A 20000-nucleotide genomic window follows, 5' to 3' on the forward strand; every position below is an offset into this window, starting at 1 on the left:
TTTCTCTACTTTCCCCCCCCCCCCCATCTCCTCTTCTCTCTCTTTTTATTCCTTTCTCTCAGTATCTATCTATATATCTAATGGATTGGGGTTGGGGGAATGCCATTCATCTCCCACCTACCCCCGCCCCCCTTCCGGTCTTCATGTCATTCATTCTCTTTCATTCTCTTTATCAATAACTGCGTCCAAGCCTTTGTCTTCACCACCCATTGTTGACTCTTATTCCCATCTATTTAACTTTGCCCATTATCTTTATTTTCTTTTTTGTTTGCTTTACATTCCATTTTATATTCTTTCCAGATATACATGCTTTGATCGTGTCGTCCCCAGGGAATCAACGACGGTAATGCACCCAACTGAAATGGCGCCTCAGGCATCCCTGAGCTAGAAACATCCCGTCAATCAACCAATGCATCTAATAATAGCGGCAGAAACTCTCATCTTTGTAGGTTACGAAGGGCAGTAAATGGCACTTCTTGTGGAGAGAAAAAACCGAAGAGTAGGGTTTATGAGACATAATAGTTTAATATGGCTGAGTAAAACAGGAGAACAGTTAAGGAATTCTAACCCAGCCACATTCTTTATTTTCTCCTCTTTTAATTAATTAATTAATTAATTAATTAATTAATTAATTAATTAATTAATTAATTAATTAATTAATCTATTTATCTATCTATCTATCTATATCTATCTATCTATCTATCTATCTATCTATCTATCTATCTATCTATCTATCTATCTATCTATCTATCTATCTATCTATCTTTATTTATTTATTTATTTATTTATTGAATCAATTTATTTTATTTATAGATTTTCTTAGGGTAAGGAGGGGGCTAGGGGAGGGCCTGGCATAATACGGCAGTAAGGAGTTCAAAACACGGGGAAGGTTACCGGCAAAGTAGAAGGGTTATTAGAGGTTATCTAATGGTGAGATGCTCCTGTCAAAATCCGGCAAAAAATTTTTTGAGGAGGTAAGTTCATCACATCATTTTTCAAGACTACCACTGTAGGGTTTTTGTAATCAAAATTACGAAGGTCTAATTTAAATTTTTTTTTTAAACCTTATTTGGCAATACTAAACTCTGAGAAAATGAATAGAAATCAAGCAACTGGTATATTCCACAAATCTATGGTCCACAGCCCGCTCATGCATGCATTATATTATATTTCGTACGATTACACTCGGAGACTTTCTGTCAAACTCCATCACTTTCGCATCTATCAGGCTGTATAGGCCCCTAAAGCACTCATCAATAATTATAATTGTTGTTACCATTCGGGCATGCACTGGCTCAGACGATGGCAATAATAGAGCAACGTGGAAACAAAAAGGAATTATAAATAACTATGAACCCTCTTTGAAAAAGTAAATCGATTCGGAGATGGTTGCAGCACCAACTTCAAGATGCCTTGAAGCCACAGCCAAACTACAGATCTTGAGAAATTGCGTTTGCTTCTAGGTTTAGTCCCCCTGATCTTATATTGAATGACAGTCCCGATGACTAATTCGAATTGTTAATCGTTAGGTAATTGCGTGTTCAATCGTTAGGGCCATAGCTATCTTGAGTACATGCCGACTTACCGAAATAACCTGCCCTTCCGATTTATTTTTAATTTTTAAACAAGATGATTCAATTATGCGCGCCTAGCACATAAATGTAACAGTGCAATCTAATATACGACTACGTAAAAACTTTATGACAAATTAAATTTCCCTGGGGAAGGCATTTTGAACATATTACCCAAATTGACTCGGGTATGAATCAGTACCTTGCCATTGGCAGTGACGTTTTGGTGTGTGTTTGTGTGTGTGTATGTGTGTGTGTGTGTGTGTGTTTTCATTTGCCAAAGCAAATCATATATTCGTAAGAAAACAAATGGATGTTTTTTTTTCTTCTGTTTGTATTTTTTGGGTTGTTTTTTTTGTTTGTTTTTGTTTTTAAATCGATTCCACATTTTGATTACATTTAATTTGTAGTTGGAGAACCTTGAATGAATATTGCGCTATATAAATCTTCGCTTTTCAAAAAAAAAAAAACGCTAAGTGTCTCTATTGGTCTGGGACCCTTTGTTAAGCGCTTTGAGCACATTTAGTGGATATTGTGCAATATAAAAGATCATGGTGGACAACGATATAATCCTACTTACCCATAAATGTGATCCACGGCCCCAACGAATACATCCTGATTTTGTATATTGACTATCATATTCCTGAGAGTGATATTCTTGGCCGGGGATTTAAACTCCGCTACTTTGTACTTTGAGTCGAACACGCCGCTACTGCTGCTGACGCCCTGGCCAGTCCCGGGGTCGATCCTCGCCACCAGCAAGATGGCGACCATCGCCAAGCCCGCAGCCATTCTGGTGACGGTTATTGCGGTGATGGTAGATAGATGTGATGATGATGATGGTGGTGGTAGCAGCGGCCATATAGATACTGATGACCTGGGCTGTATCATATTGTCCTTATATCAGTCTCGCACCACGGCATCGTCTGGGAGATAGAATAAACGAAATGGTTAAATAACACGGAAACACTTTCTTAAAAATAGTGCTATTACAACAACAAAAAAAGGGCTTATAACAGTCAACTTGGTACTGTATGAAATGGAAATCTGATTTCATGATGGGCAAGTGGGGAGAATAAACTAGAGCATTGAAGCAAGCTGCTACGTGGAACTGTGTTGTACAAAACGTGTATATTTTTTTGGTTTGCTACTTATTTGTATGTGTGTGCGTTGTTTTTTTTTTTTTTTTGTTGTTTTTTTTGTCTATTGTTGTTTATTCTGTTTAAGATGATAGCGATATGGCAGATTAGAGTGATTGCTCAAAGAAAATGACATTGGTTGGGCCGGGGGGGGGGGGGGGGGATGAAAAATGAAAAATATTAGAAGGATAAGGAAAAAGAGAAAACTTTTGGAATAAGAAGAAGAGAAAAAGAACGGAAACATGATTGGTTCTTGATTGAAATAGAAAGTATGAGTATGAGTTTTAAAAAGGGGGTGTCGATTAAACATGTTGTAATTATTTTTAATGAAAAGAATGTAGAAGCGTAAGGAGACAAGAGAATTACAAATTTCACTGAGATCTGTCTATAAGACGTAGGTTGTTGTTCATATTGAAAACACAACCTCGCAGAAAATGGTACTCACACCAATACCTTGTAGATATATTACTATCAATCGAATTCGGTCCACTGTCTAATCAATGAAACACAGTCCAAATCGCAGTCTGCCTTCTTTTTTATTTGACAAATATCGATGTGATTAACAAGAGTGAATATTAAAATTTATCACCACCAATAATACTATCAACGAAGTAAACGCACTTTATCTAGACAGTAAAATACAAAGAACCACAATATTCCTATTTTACATGAGAAGAAAACCGAAAAACACAATTAATGATTAATGAAACTTTCTTATTAAAATATCGAATTGATAATAACTGGACCTAATTGAATCGGCAACGACAATGATAATAACACCAAATCCAAACCGAATAGGCGAAATGTTGACAGGCATCATTCAATTTAAACCAACTTTGCAAACACACATCTTGACAAACTGAGAGGACAGAAAACCCACTAAAATATAAACAACTCAAGTCTTACGACATTAATAAAACCAAAACCATCGCACTCTGGAAAAATACATTTTAAAAATTTTGGCCAGAAAATATATTGATTGATTAAAATGACCCTAATCTTGTCAAAAACTCTCAAACCTGGGACTTCGTTCGTAGTCAGGTTTGAGAGTTTTTGACAAGATGAGGGCCATTTTAATCGATCAAGATTTGAAGGACGAGTTTTCTGGCCAAGATTTTTTTAAAATGTATTTTGTCCGAGTACTGCAGTATTGAAGTACTTGACAGTCCCATTCTTAACCTTCCAACACCAAAACGTATTTTCTTGGTACTTCAACACTTCATAATAATATAACGGTCACGACAGCAATGAAAAGAAAAAACAAACAAGATACCTCCTTGAAGTAAGAATTGATCAAGACCGAATAGGAAAACCAGATAGAAACGTTAATATCAAACAAAACAGAACAATAAGATATTATTGCCTTCAATAAAACGACCTGTCGGCCCCAGTTCATCACACCTACTTCAAACAATTAACCCATCTGCTATTGACCCTCACACGGGATATGTCAGAACAGCCTTCCTTGCTGGGGCTTTACACAAAAGAAGAAAGACCTGCCTACCTGAAAATTTAAAAATTAGTAACTTTTATAAAGACTTCTAAGTCGCTCTGATTGACTTTATAGATTAACAATTTACCCTCACAATGAATAAAGAACACTTCAACATCCTTAAAACTATGTACCCTGATGACATCAACTTTCATTTTCAACTAGTTTAAATGACTTAGAAACTCTCATTAAGTTCTGAAATTGGAGCCGAAATTTCGTGATTTTACGAAATTTTCAGTAGTGGTAGGGAGGTCTGGGAAATACAATCATAATTAGTCGCTTTTAAGGACCAGTGGTTTACCCCCGACGTGTAATTGATTGCAGGTCTGATAACCCAAATTGTTATCGGCTCATTGTTGTACGTTAATGGAAATACATACTCTCAAACCAACGCAAAATATTGTCCATTACAAGAATGTTAAATCAAGCCCATAAACCTGCTTATGGCCACGTCGGTTACCCTGCAATATGAGATTTTGACAAAGGTACATGGGTATTTTAGAGCTCTTTTACTTAAGCATCTTATTTTTTAAATTAAAAATGAATCACTAACATTTCGTACTGACTGAAACTTGGCTTGAACTTTTTACTTAAAGTCTATGGAAGTGAACGTTTGAGTTTTGCAAAATTAAACGCCTTTTTAATTCATCTGAAAAAGTGTTGGGACGGCCAAAAGACGGTAACTCGGGGAACATTCAATTCTTTAAAAAAAACTCATAGGTACTTAAAAAGAGAATAAAAGAGAGGAGAAAACATCACCCAGCTACACCCCCCCCCCCCCCCCCCCAATAAAAAAAAACAACAAAAAACAAACCAAAAAAAACAATAATAATTTTTTTTTAAACACACACAAAAAAAAAAACAAAAAAACAAAACAAAACAAAACCAACAACCTGAAATGTTATGTCAGCATGTGTCAGAGTCAGCTGATTCAACTCAACATGCACTTGTGCTAAGTGGCCATTCGCTCTCCTTTTTCTTCTTATTATCATCGTATATTATTAAATTTTAGTGATTTTCGCATGATTCTCATTTTTCAACATGTCATGTCTATTTGTAGAATCTAGTTTTCATGAGAAATCATTGCACTGAGGTGACCGTAATTGTTATTCAAATTCAAGCAAAGAAAGACTCGTCTTAATAAATATTATAAGAGAAAAATAAAAAGATTGGTAAGTCACGTAGGCCCTACAGTTAGTCACGTGCAAATGGCTATCTAAGTCACGGCGTTGATGGACATTTTAACCCTGTCCAGTCTTGCCAACCAACTCCAACCATTTGAAAAGATATAATATATTTTTTCCAAATATATCTGGTAATTTTCTCACATTTTTCCACCAACAATCATATTTTGAACATAATGTGCAGTCATATAAAATTTCAAATTTAACATTCACTGAATTGATGGAGACTTATCAAGCTAGTTGAGGGTAGAGGGGGGGGGGGGGGGGGGGGGGGGGGGGGGGGGGGGGGGGGGGGGGGGGGGGGGGGGGGGGGGGGGGGGGGGGGGGGGGGGGGGGGGGGAGGAGAGAAATTCTGCAATTTCAATGCGAATTATCTGTATGGCTATGTTTAATGACCCTCAACTATTCCACTTTTATCATTTCCCCCTTTTTGTTACAAGCTTTAACTGTTTGAATTTAGCATATTTTAGTCAACACTCCCATGTCATCATATTTTGGACCCCAAAGCGTATTGAAAAATGAGAATTATACTAGTTGGCAAGCCTGCCTCCTTCCAAACCATATGACTATATCGTCACATTTCTGATTTCTTTTGTACACAACAATTTCATTTTTTTTAAAAGTTTGTTATTAAAAAATCTAACGCTGTGGTGTGTTGTATATCTCGTTTTATTTTATTTTATTTTATTTTATTTATTTATTTTTTATTTTTTTTTTATATATGTTTTTTTTTTTGTTTTTTGTTTTTTTTTTTTTTTTTTTTTTTGGGGGGGGGGGGGGGGGGGTAATGTATTGCATAAATTGAGTGGTTGTTGTGTTTGAGTGAAAGAAGATAAAAAATTTGGAGCAGGTACATATGTTGATAACAACAGAAAATGAAGCCCCCATCGCCGCGAAATTGTTATTCTCTATTGTCTTCTGGCATTTTTCTACTCACACTTTATTTTCTGTCATTATCATTGTTTTACCCCCCCCCCCCCCCTTTCCCCATGTTTTGACCAGAAAACTTTTAATTGAATTAATATTGAAGGAACCCAATCCTGTTCACGTGAATGGCCAATCAAACGAATTTATTTGATCCCCATTCGAGTTGAACTAGAGAAAAAGTTGAGATAGATCCGAACTCGACAAAAAGTCGTAAACCTGAGAATTTATTTGAAGAAGAATAGGTGACGTCAGGTATAATAAGTGATGGGTAAGAGGACTCATCTCAATCCATCGCTATGTTATGAAGTAAACAGGGTTGTTGTTTGTTTTTTTCTTTCTCGGCAAAACGAACAAAGGTATTTTGCAGACCTGTCTACTTGAACATTTTTAAAATTCGTAATTTTTAGGAGATAAAATTAGTAGTGGCTAAAGTTAACTTTAAACATTTACAATTTACCATCACAAGGATTAAAAACACTTCAACTCCTGAAAATTGTGTAGTCTGGCATCAACTTTAATTTTTAATAAGATTTAATTCAGAGATGCTCTTAAAGTTCTGAAATTGTAGCCAAACTATTAAATATTTTACAACTTTTAGTAACATTAGTCAGCTCTAATTTTGTCATTAAACGACTGGTTCAATTCGTACATAGCGCAACCTAAGGGTCACGCGTAAACATGTGTTTACAATGATGGTGTGATTTCATCTTGAGTAACATGGGAAATACCTAACCTAGGGTAGTACTCATCATGTCATCTTATATCCTATTAATATACGCAGTTATGAATGCTATGTTAATGGCTGGATTGGTGTAGTATCTCTTGGATTGAACCAAATATATGTATATATATATATTTCGTTTGGTGGGTGCTTGTGTCCGGGATTATGTGTTTTTATTGTTTATGAGTGTGTGTGTGTGTGTGTGTGTGTGTGTGTGTGTGTGTGTGGAGGGGGGGGGGGTGGCTGCAACACTTTTAGGTCATTTCGGCGCCAGTTTAAGAAAAGAGGAGGAAGAAGGTGAAACAATGGTTTTAAGATTTTAGTTTATAAATGAATGGGATGATTTACGAAAAGAAAAGAACAAGAGAAACAAAAATTATACTTTCATGGAATAACACACAGATTCATCTCGACCGTTTTCCTCATAGCAAAGGAATTCAGCAGTAAATTTGACAAAAACTCAATCTTTATTCAAGGACAGGACAAAAGCTATAAGCAGACGTGGCATAACATAAAATGGCGGGTGTAAGAGGGTTCCTACCAGTAGAACTACGATCCAACCGTTAAGTAAATTAAGGGAGAGAGGGGAGAAGGAAAGAGAGAGAGAGAGAGAGAGAGAGAGAGAGAGAGAGAGAGAGAGAGAGAGAGAGAGAGAGAGGTGACTGTAATGTGTAGCTGAATAATATGATGCATATAAATGAATGGACGAATGTGAGAACAATCCGACTGAAGGGTGAATGAACTCACTTGAAGGTCGATGGACTCTCGAGTGGACGGACGGACGGACAGACAGGTGGACGGATGGGTGGATGGATGGATGGATGGATGGATGGACGGGTAGATGGATGGATGGATAGATGATAGATGAAGGGATGGATGGATGGATGGAAGAACGCATTGGTGACTGAATGGATGGATGGATGGATGGATGGATGGATGGATGGATGGAAGAACGTGTGGGTAACTGGGATGGATGGGTAGATGGACGGATGAATGAATGAATGAATGAATGAATGAATGAATGAATGAATGAATGAATGAATGAATGAATGAATGAATGGATGTGACTAGTGGACGAATGCAAGATAGATAAATAGATGCATGAATAGAAATGACAGACAATAGAGTACACAGATTCCAGCGTGATATTGTGAGTACCAAACGGTAGGTAACCACTCAACTGGCCTTACGTCCCTGTATGTCAACTCCAATTATAATCATCAGCAGCGTGCATTCGAGGACAGTGGCATCGCGGCATTGATATCATTAGCATCGTAGATGCCAACTTGTGACTTAACCTAGGCTGCCAGAGGATCAACTTTTAAAGTAGGCAGTGGAATTAACCCTTCTACGAGACACGACTTGCAGTCTCGTGCTTAGAGTCTCTAGATTGCTCTGTAGACTAGTGGCACGACATACCGTTTCTGATTTACAGTAGATTCCGACTGACCTGCTGTACTCTGAAAAAAAACAAAATATAAAAAATAAAAAACACGTATAGTATAAAACTTTTGGACAGAAACTCGTCCTTCGAAAGTATCGATCGATTAAAATGACCATCATCTTGGTAAAAAATCTCAAACCTGTGACTTTGCCAATATTTGAAGGACGAGTTTTCTGGCCAAATTTTTTCAATACGTGGTTTGTTTGTTTTGTTTTGTTTTTTTTTAAATACAGTACGTCCTGGTTGCTGTCAGCTTGTTGGGTCCCATTGAAAAGAGCATTAATTTAGTGGATATTGCCTATTTTTGCCTCAAGTCTCCCATTGCTTATAATGACTACAGAACTAAATCCGACAGGAACACGAGTCACGTTGTCACTGCTGGGTTTCATTGTGCAGTGGTGAAATACGATGTCGAGTTAAAGTAAAATCGAACTTGACATGTACAAAGTAACTTTTTAAATATAACAGAAAATTAAATGATATAAAGTGCACCAATAGAGGAGACAGCAAAAAAAAAAAAAAAAAGAAATGAGAGAGAGAGAGAGAGAGAGAGAGAGAGAGAGAGAGAGAGAGAGAGAGAGAGAGAGAGAGAGAGAAGAGCGCCTTGACCATCGATCTTCTAATAATCACCACCACCACAATTACAATTACAACCATCAACCACCATTACAACTACCACCACTAACATCACCACTTTCACCTCCAACACCAACACCATCATCATAACCACTATCGCTAACATCACCTTAACCATTACACACCGCCAACAGCAGCAACACCACCTCCACCACAATTATCATCATTATCATCATCATCAATAATAATAATAATTATCATCAACAGCACCAAAACCCTAATCTGCTTATCATCACTTTGAATGATCTCATTACTATCGTTTTTATTATTTCAACCCTACATTTTTAACAAGGTTGTCAGACAAGCATACTTGGCAACTGGATGTACAGGTTTCGAATTCCGATAGCTCTAAATCATTTGATGTATTTATCTTTCTCCATCTCTAATTGATATCATTAAACGATTAATTCGCCTTGCAGATCTCATTTCAAATAGCACTAATAGCATTGAACGGTGGGGAAGACATACCAGGATGAATTCTCAACCTTACAGTCCCCATCTCCTCCCTATCCCAATCATTTGGCACGTAATCAATCTCCTCTGCTCTCCCCCCCCCCCCTCTCTCTCTCTCTCTCTCTCTCTCTCTCTCTCTCTCTCTCTCTCTCTCTCTCTTCATGTCTCCTCCAATCTATCAACCAATCATTCAATATATCGAACTATCTATCCGTCCGTCCGTCTGTCTGTCTGTCCGTTTGTGTATCTATCTATCTATCTATCTATCTATCTATCTATCTATCTATCTATCTATCTATCTATCTATCTATCTGTCTGTCTGTCTGTCCATCTATCTATCTACGTACCCCATCCCTCTCCCTCTTTCTTCATCTCTTTTTCTCCAGCTCTGCTTCTTATATGTACACCTACCTGCCTTCAGTCAGTCACTAAATCCATCATCCAATCACTCTCAATCAATCTATCAATCAATCAATCCATCTACGTATCAATTAACGTATTTTTTAAATACCATCTCTCACTCTTCATCCTGTTCCTCGTGGGCTATCCCAAGTCTTAATCTTTAAACTATTAGTCTTTAATTTTCCGCCCCCTCAATTAAAATTAAAAACCTTCCACGGAATAATTACTACCACTACTACTAAATACTTACAACACACGCATGGGAAAAATTATAGTGGAAAAAAGGACCCACTCCTGGACCGGAGTAATTACACATCAGAGATTAAAAAGGCATTAACACCCCCCGAGGGGCATGTTCCATCCCTCGCCCCTGATGCCCTCCGTCCTTCGCCCATCTCCTGCGACCCCATCGGGCCCTTTGTCTTTGATGGGCGTAAATGACAAAAGCAAAGGCGTGTCCCGGAGGCAATGAGAATTTCATTTTGTCAAGTTAAATAAGCGGAACATCTCGCTGCGATGCCACGATTTTAACCCGTTTCCGGTGAGATGTAATTTATTGTCCCGAATGACTAGACAATCTAAACCACTTTCGTTCCTCAAACAAATCTAAGGATTCAATGTTCGAAGTATTCGTTTAGTTAAATTTTAGTATTCCATTCGCTCTATATGCTTTAAAATTTCACTTTCTGACTTGTGGTGAAAGCCCCTTGAAAACATAACCTTGAGGAATTATAGACCAAAGAAAACGATTTAATCAACTATTTTTTCATTATACATTCACAACTACAACCAAGACCGATTTAACACACACACACACACACACACACACACAGACACAGAGAGAGAGAGAGAGAGAGAGAGAGAGAGAGAGAGAGAGAGAGAGAGAGAGAGAGAGAGAGAGAGAGAGAGAGAGAGCAAGGCGAAATCCCAGTCGCATAGCCGTTACTGCTCTCTTAGTGAAAACCGTAATATCATATTATCTGAAGTAAGATAATGGTAAAATGGAAGGCTGCCTATAATGGGTTAACATCCTTAATGCATCCTCTGTCTCATTGAACACATCAGACTACTCTCTACACTCGATCTGTACATTTTCTCATCACCACATTCATCGATCTAGCCGTCTATATTATTATTATTATTATTATTATTATTATTATTATTATTATTATTATTATTATTATTATTATTATTATTATTATTATTATTATTATTATTATTATTATAACATTATTGTTATCATACCCCATCGTCTTACCCTTCAACCCATTCCCTTCCGTCCATCCCTGTCATGTTTCCATTAGTAATTTTCATGCGTCCTGTAGACGAAATCGAGTGCAAAGTTGCTACTTATTGGTTTTGTTTTGTTAAGGCCTGAAAGGTCTTAGCCCACAATATTTAACATATCTCATTCAAAGGAGATGAAATCACCGGTTGTTTGATTGTTTGAATGTTTGTTGTTGTTTTTTGTGTTCTTTTTTTTTGTGTGAATGTGTGTGTTTTGTTTGTTTTAAGTTTTAAAAAAAAGGTTTCGAGTAATGTCACAACTTTATTAAAACATAAGAAAGTCCAATTCATTTGGCAATTGCTTTTTAAAAAATATTTTGGCCCAATACGATCACTCCTTTCCGTCCATACACTCATCCATTAACCCATCCATCCATCCATCCATCCATCCATCCAACCACCAATCCATCCACCCACACACCCATCCATCCATCCATCCACCCACCCATCCATCCACCCATCCATCCATCCATCCATCCACCCACCCACCCATCCATCCATCCATCCATCCATCCAATCCAACCACCAATCCATCCATCCATCCATACAGCCATTTAATAACTTCGTCCATTCATTTTAATCCCCACCCAATAACCCATACTACGTCCATCCACCGCCCTCATCATTTCACAGCCTGCTCTCGTATTCTGTCAAGGTGACATATTAATTATCATTTTTTTTTCTTTCATTTTTGGCCAGATTCATTTTTACAATCCCAACATGTTATAAAACACAAAACCCTGAGAATTCAAACAAGTGACAAGATTGTGACCTTTGGCAAGTCGGAAGTTCTCTTAATCGATAGACATGTCGAGAAACTATGGTTTTCTGCTCACCCCCCCCCCCCCCCCCCCCCCCCCCCCAAGCAAAAAAAAAAAAAAGCAAAATAACAAACAAACAACAAGCAATGCGTTTAGTCAGAGCTGCCGTGCTCTCAAAAAAAAAAAAAAACAACAAAAAAACAAAACACATTTTTTAAAATTTTGGCCCGAGAACTCGTCCTTCAAATATCGATCGATTAAAATGACCTTCATCTTGTCCAAAAAAAAAAATAAAAAAAAAACTCTCCAAGACTGAGACTTCAGTTGACTTCAGTAAAAGTCCCAGGTTGAGAGTTTTTGACAAGATAAGGGTCAAAATGACTCTTAAAATAATCGATCGATATTTGAAGGACGACATGGTATGGTACGGCAGGGAGGACGACACAACTTTAACCATACTGATGTTCCTAACTGCCGATTTTCTTCTCGATTAAACACGGGCGAACTGATCTATTTCTGAATGCGGACGCACCATATAATGTCAATATCTATCATACTTCATGAACTGTATGAATGAGTTTGTTAGAAAAAGGACTGCTGACGATGATAATGATGATGACGACGACGACGGAGGCGGGTAGAGCAGATGGTGATGTCATGCATAATAACATTCCTAGCCGCTTTCGGGATTCATTAATTTCCCTCTAATTCACGGTTAGTTTCGTCGAATACCTCCAAACATCGATTCATATAATCTATAATTCTTCTTTTTAAAATCCCAAATTGTTTCAATTGACCGAAAAAGCCGTAATTAGTACGCATCAAATATGTACTGACGATACGTTTTAACGGTTCTAAAATATTTTTATTCATTTATTTATCTACCTATCTCTCTATCTATCTAGCTATTCATTTATGTATCTACTTATTTATTTAATTAATTAATTATTTATTTATTTGTTTAATTATTTATGTATTTATTTATTTTTATATTTATTTTCTTATTTAATTATATATTTGTTTATCTATTATTATTTTTTAAAAATTTATCTAGAGGAATGAGAAAAATTGCGATGAATTCCAGAAAACATCTATAAAATTCATCTAACATGATGTACATTAGTTTATGAAAGGAGAGAGTGAAAAGAGGAGGGGTGGGGGGGGGGGGGGGCGAAATACAGAGATAAAATGTCTGTGAGTACGCACGGAATATAAAATCCTTTTTCTCCCAAATTGACACACAACAATACAAACACACCTGATGGAAGTAGATACATTATACATGTAGGCACTGAGTACACTTATCCAGACAGGCAGTTAAGTGGCATCAGAACCCAGCATTAGTGGAGGAGGTAAGAAAGAACGTAGTTGGGATAGACAGGCTACATTAATATTAGTAAGTATAATAATTCAATCACATTTCTGCTGTACTCTGTACTCTGAAAAAACGATTTTTCCCCTTTTGCTTTTGGTTAGATAACTTTTACGTCATACATCAAAAACCGATGAAAATGATCTCCGATGAGTCCAAAACTCGAAAACCTAAGACTTAATTTCAGCCTGACAAAACGACAAAAATTGACCGAAAAAGCCGTAATTAGTACGCATCAAATATGTACTGACGATACGTTTTAACGGTTCTAAATATTTTTATTCATTTATTTACTCCTTCTCTCTATCTATCTAGCTATTCATTTATTATCTACTTATTATTTAATTAATTAATTTATTTATTGTTTAATATTTATGTATTTATTTATTTATATTTATTTCTTATTTAATTATACTATTTGTTTATCTATTATTATTTTAAATTTATCTAGAGGAATGAGAAATTGCGATGATTCCAGAAAACATCTATAAATTCATCTAACATATGTACATTAGTTTTGAAAGGAGAGAGTGAAAAGAGGAGGGGTGGGGGGGGGGGGGCGAATACAGAGATAAAATGTCTGTGAGTACGCCGGAATATAAAATCCTTTTTCTCCCAAATTGACACACACAATACAAACACACCTGATGGAAGTAGATACATTATACATGTAGCACTGAGTACACTTATCCAGACAGGCAGTTAAGTGGCATCAGAACCCAGCATTAGTGGGAGGTAAGAAAGAACGTAGTTGGACAGCGGCTACATTAATATTAGTAAGTACTAATAATTCATCACATTTCTGCTGTCTCTGTACTCTGAAAAACTATTTTTCCCCTTTTGCTTTTGGTTAGATAACTTTTACGTCATACATCAAAAACCGATGAAAATGATCTCCGATGATCCAAAACTCGAAACCAGACTTATCACCTACAAAACGCTCCCCCCCCCCCCCCCCCCCCCCCCCCCCACAACATGTTTCGATCGACTAAAACAATCTCCAATGAGTCAAACATTTCTAAAACCTGGGAATTCCTTTTAGTCTGTTATATTCTCTGAGAGAGAAAAAAAACAAAAACAACAACAAAAAACGCCAATTTCCCTATTGATTTTGGAAAAGAAAACTGACGTGCTCTATCGATAGAATACAATGATCTCTATCGTGTCCAGCGTTCTTAAACATCAAAACTTCTTTTATGTTTCGGGGTTTAATTCGGGTTTTAGAATTTTTGATGCGTTACAGATCATTTTAATCAATCGATATATTTAAAATCCCGGGTTTAAATGGAGTTTAATAATTTGTTGACACGTAGGAGATTATTTTAATCAATTGATATAATGAAAGTCTCGTCTTTAACTCCAGTATAAGAATGTTTGACGTTGGAGAAGAAACGGTTTTCTGGCCATTATGTAAGTAAAAGCATTTTGCCACTGCACGGTATATTTTGTTGCACGTTCCTCTATCCGACGTTTGTCTTATGTCGGCGATGACATTTTGATGGAAGACCTCTATGACATGACATCGGCACTCATCTTTAATCCACTCACGCACAAACTTGAGTTGAATCTTGAGTGCATACAGATGACAATAATAATATTACACAAGTCTTTGGTGCCGTAATTGAACCATCCACTAACGAGATCGAATTGATTTCAAATTATAATCTCTCCCGTCAATCTAGTAATTAATAACTATAATTAAGTTTAAGTATGAGCATTTATGCAAAGCATCTCCACGGATTCAACATACACCCTTCAAATTACGTCAGCAGGCCATGTGGAACTATTTCATGAAGCAGAAGTTGCCAAAAAAAATTTATTATATATCAATATCCACAACTACCGGGCGAATTAAGAGGCGGAAAATGTGTAAAGTGAAAAGTGCCCAACCGAGGAGGGACACAAACCCCCGCCAGAGTTTTGCAATCGTCATCATCCACTCACTGACCATGATTGTAGTTACAAGACATCGCAAGGCACCGCAGAGCCACGTATGGTACAATTTGGATACAACGCTTGTCTATTATATCAACGTACAGACCTCTGGCATCTCTGGAATTGCTCACCTCATTGCGTTACGTACTTTGTCACTTGGACTTCTCGCTAATGAGTTTTTATATAGCGCAATATCCACTAAATGTACTCAAAGCGCTTTACAAAAGGGGTCTCTGGTCAACAGCAACACTTAACATTTAGGACGGGACATGACGCCTGTTAGGCGATATTACAATTTTTTTTCGGACAGAGACAACGCTGTTAACTGCCAACTACTCATTTTACACCCGAGTACGGTGAGAGAAAATGTGAGTAAAGAGTCTTCTCCAAGGAATCAACCTACTATGCGCCTAGCGAGCCTCGAATCCAGGACCTTCCGATCCGAAAGCGAGTGCCATACCACTAGACCGCATAGCCGAACTTGTAGAGTATAGAGAGGAAAGCATCATCAACGATACGTGAACTTTATAAAAATGTCATTATCCCAGCAGACTCTCTGACTCCTCAATGTTTACTAACAGGAAGAAATGGATGATGCTCACGTCATTTCATTATGTCTATGGTTGCATTCTGAGGGAGACAAGAGTATTTTGAAGAGGGGAAAAAACCCGAAAAGAAAAGACAGTAGATAGAAGCAAAGAAGAATATTATACTCATGCAAATAACCTCCCTCGCTCCCTTCGTTGTCTTCTTGACCGTGAGGTAGACACTGGTAAACAAAAAACGTGCTCACTGTCTAGAATCCAGTTCGTGTTGTTTACAAACAGGAAATGACATGTGAAACGGATTATCATATATAATGGGTGTGCTCTGCCATAAACTAACAAGAATTTTTTTTTTGTTTGGTTGTTTCTTTGTTTTTTTTCTTGGGGTGCTTTTTTTTTTTTGGTTTTGTGTTTTGTTTTGTTTTTTTATTGGGGTTTTTTGTTTGTTTATTTGTTGTTGTTTTTTTTTTTTGTTTTGCTTTTTGTTTTGTATTCATCGATATCAGAAGTTTAGAACAAAAAAATCGGGTCAAAATTTAAAAGAAAAACAAAGGCGGTTTTATCAGTGCAAAACGATATGCATGCGTTTATTCCAAGATATACTGCGATGAAACAAAATCTGAAGGACAACATAATAAAAGACCTTCATAGGAAAGACTCATCTTCAATACTATAATTACCTCAGATCCCAATGGGAGCAATCTATATTCATGTTTTTGTCCAACCCAGTCATCGATCACATGATTTGTTGCTGTACAACGATTGGACATTTCTTAGAGTATCTAAACACAACGATTGGACATTTCTCTACACACACTGCTTTGTTTTTGAAAGTTGTAAACATACCCATGAGTCATGCTAAACAAAATGACCAATTGTGACGTTGGATATTTCTCAAACTGTGAATACTTTTCGCTATGTGGGTCATTTTGACCACACTTTACAATGTGACCGATGAGCTCGGGCACGTGGAAATGTAATTTAGATCATGCCAATTCTATGAACCAACATCTAACTCAATAGCCAATGACAACACTTCATTTACCATCCTGTTGCAGAAAGCTGGGTAATGCAAATGTTGCTGCTCGAAGCTCGAAGAAATAAACAATAATGTGAAATTTAATTTAAGCTTCAATTAATATTCGAAAACAGACAAAAATGGACGTTTCGGGTTTCCCCTTTATCAACAATACAGGATGAATGAAACACAACAGACGAATGAGATAATGTGGTAGTGGCGTTGTTAAGATGAATAAACAAAAACATTGATGGGCAGGAAATAGTATGCTCCTTTGTAATGAAGCAAGAATTAAAATAGAACAATAGATATATTTTTTATAAACATCTATTGTTCTATTTCAATTCGTCACGTCATTGTATTTTAAAGCACCTAATTTAGATGCAAAAGTGAAGAAAATTAGCAGAGGGGTGGGCGACAACGATGACAGCGGCAAAAACCATTACGCGATTGCGCAATATTCACTAACTGTGCTCAAAGCACATTACAAGGGGTCCCGAGCCAACAACAACCACAGGACCACAAAACCGCACATCTTTAAACCAACATTAAATATGGTGAACAGTGTATCAAAGAGACTGAAAGAGAAAATCAATTAATAATAAAATGAACGAATTTGACACCACTCAGCTCTTTGTTATTGTTTTTTAGACAGCCATTTCGGTGGTTAGTTCTCACTTAATTGTATCAATCAGACTATAAACGTTCAAGGTTACACATAGTTGTGTGTGTATTTGGTACAATATATACGGCTGGCGGCTGTCGTATTTTACCTAAACGCGTAGCATTGATAGAATCGTTCCAAAAAAAAATTTTTTTTTTTTTAAATATCAGCATTCCTGAACAGGGGATCTATTCCTGGACCTCCTGATTACCGGACGGACGTGCTATCATCCAACCACATAAAATTTTTTTAAAAAAAGAGCTTTATATAGCGCAATATCCACTAAATGTGCTCAAAGCGCTTTACAAGGGGTCCCTGGTCAACAGCAACATTTAACATGCAGGACGGGACATGACGCCTGTTAGGCGATATTACAATTTTCTCGGACAAAGACAACGCTGTTAACGGCCAGATACTCATTTTACACCTGAGTCCGGTGAGAGAATGTGAGTAAAGAGCCTTTTCCAAGGACTCAACTATGCGCCGAGCGCGAGGCTCGAACCCAGGACCTTCCGATCCGAAAGCGAGTGTCATACCACTAGACCAAACACCTTAAATATACAAATGACTTCGTATGTCAATACTATCAGAATTCTCGTTGAATGCAATCAGTAATCGGTAATGTCCATTCCTTCTTTAAAAGAACAGGAGCTTATCACTTCGCTCAATCCGAGGTATCGCTGGGTCTGTGATCGTCGTATCGGAGTTCGGCTTTATTCTCATCATCATTATCATTAATTACTTCTGAATGCTGTTGTTGCTGATTTACAAGGATCAGGGTACACCATGCTAAATAAGCTTATTAGAATGAAAAACTATTTCTATTATTAATTTCTTAACTATTTTTTCTTCTTCTTCTATCTATCGCCGTCCTTCTTCAATTAAACTAGACAATTCGTCTAAAATCAACCCATGACAGTTTAACCCTCTCCTTACCACCTACAGCAAAATCGTCACATTTGTTACGACACAATAATATACATTTTTCTTATTCAGATTTATTTTGTACATCACAATTATCTTTGTTTAATTAACAAGAACATAAAGTTGTTTTGTAGAGAGGTTGTTTGAGTTTTAATAATCATTTTTTTTTTCTGCTGGGAAAGCCCGCCATTTTGGGAAAATACTGAAAATGATCAGTAAGGAGAGAGTTAATAAATAAACTTGAGCTTTAGCTTTTATATAGCGCAATATAGAATATTTAAAATGGATGAACGAAAACAAAAGCAATTCACATCATCTTAACTCCTAGTAAGTGTGACAAAAGATTTCGCTATTCGATATGGTAAATAGATGCAGCGTTCAATTAAAGACGTGCACGGGAATGCGTAGTGTTATCAGTTGGTAATCGCTGACAGACTTGTTATGTGAGTGTGTTATCAGGAGCTCTTGTTGCGTGAGCCGTTTATTCGGCTGTATCCATTATCGGCGTGAGTAAACTGGAACCAAGAGAAGAGATTGTGACTGGATAACGTAAACCTAAAGAATTTTAACAAAAAATATATTATGATTCATTGATTGTTGTTTAAATAAGACGTGGTGATTGGGGGAATATTAAAGAAAACATTCCTCGCGGAGGAGATAGGCGGGGGGAAAATAGAAATCGAAAACAAGCTAACAAAAGTTAGGAAATATTCTCGCCTCCCAACCAACTCTGAAGTGGAAATTTTTAATTATCGCAATGTCAGTTGTACAACAGACAGCAGTAATCTAAGTAGATATAATAATATCTGTTTGACTCAAGACATAAAAAAAATTGACACGATGGGGGTCTTATTTGTTACCCACCGCCTCAAAGGGTTTTGTGTCGGGAGTAATTAAGATGTCGCTAATTAAAATCTTTTTTTTTTTAATAATTAAAAAAAACAAAACTATAATAACAACAAAAACAAACGAATGTTTAAAAAGCATAAACATCTTAGGCGTGTTTTATTGAGGAGGATGGGGGCAAATCATCTAAAAAGTCATATTTCTGAGTATCTTGACGTCAAATTCACATAACTGCGGGTGTTTTCACATCGACATAACACCGACTTGGGTTGATGTGTGATACTGTATTTATTAAATAGTTTTAATCTCAACAACTCCCAAGTGACATAATATATAACGGGATAGAGCATTTCATAGAAGATTCGAACCATAGCCCTTAGACCTCATCAAGCTAAGGAGATGTAACCAAAATGGATGGATGGACTTAAAGGAAGAGGACGACATAATAAAGATGGGGTCAAGTGTTTTCAACGTCCATCCAGTTGCCAGCCTGTTTCGCTGTCCTCGCTACATTGACATGTCTTTAACACATGTCACTTTTCCCTTGTCGACAGGCAGGCCCTGATCCTATCGATACAATGCAACAAATGTCGAAAATACGATGATGATGATGATGATGACGATGACGACGACGACGATGACGATGATGGTGATGATGATGATGATGATGATGATGATG

General features: G+C 37.0%; 1 protein-coding gene across 3 annotated transcripts in view; it reads right to left on the reverse strand.

Annotated features, from left to right (window-relative positions):
• The window catches only part of LOC144974794 (plexin-A4-like), a 300472-nt gene that overhangs the window by 119834 nt on the left and 160638 nt on the right, over positions 1–20000 (reverse strand). For 2 of the 3 annotated variants that reach the window (XM_078918063.1, XM_078918061.1), the window contains exons 1-2: positions 3156–3598; positions 2152–2497 (exon numbers count right to left, since the gene is read on the reverse strand). In XM_078918063.1, coding sequence (XP_078774189.1) covers positions 2152–2462 — 311 coding nt within the window. In that variant the 5' untranslated portion in view covers positions 2463–2497; positions 3156–3598. Of the gene's footprint in view, positions 1–2151; positions 2498–3155; positions 3599–20000 lie in introns of those variants that run through there. The other variant, XM_078918062.1, reaches the window with a different exon arrangement.

Source organism: Berghia stephanieae, chromosome 6 (assembly GCF_034508935.2).
Source record: "Berghia stephanieae isolate SIO BIC M18660-M18661 chromosome 6, UCSD_Bste_1.3, whole genome shotgun sequence".
NCBI classification, from domain to species: Eukaryota; Metazoa; Mollusca; class Gastropoda; order Nudibranchia; family Aeolidiidae; genus Berghia; species Berghia stephanieae.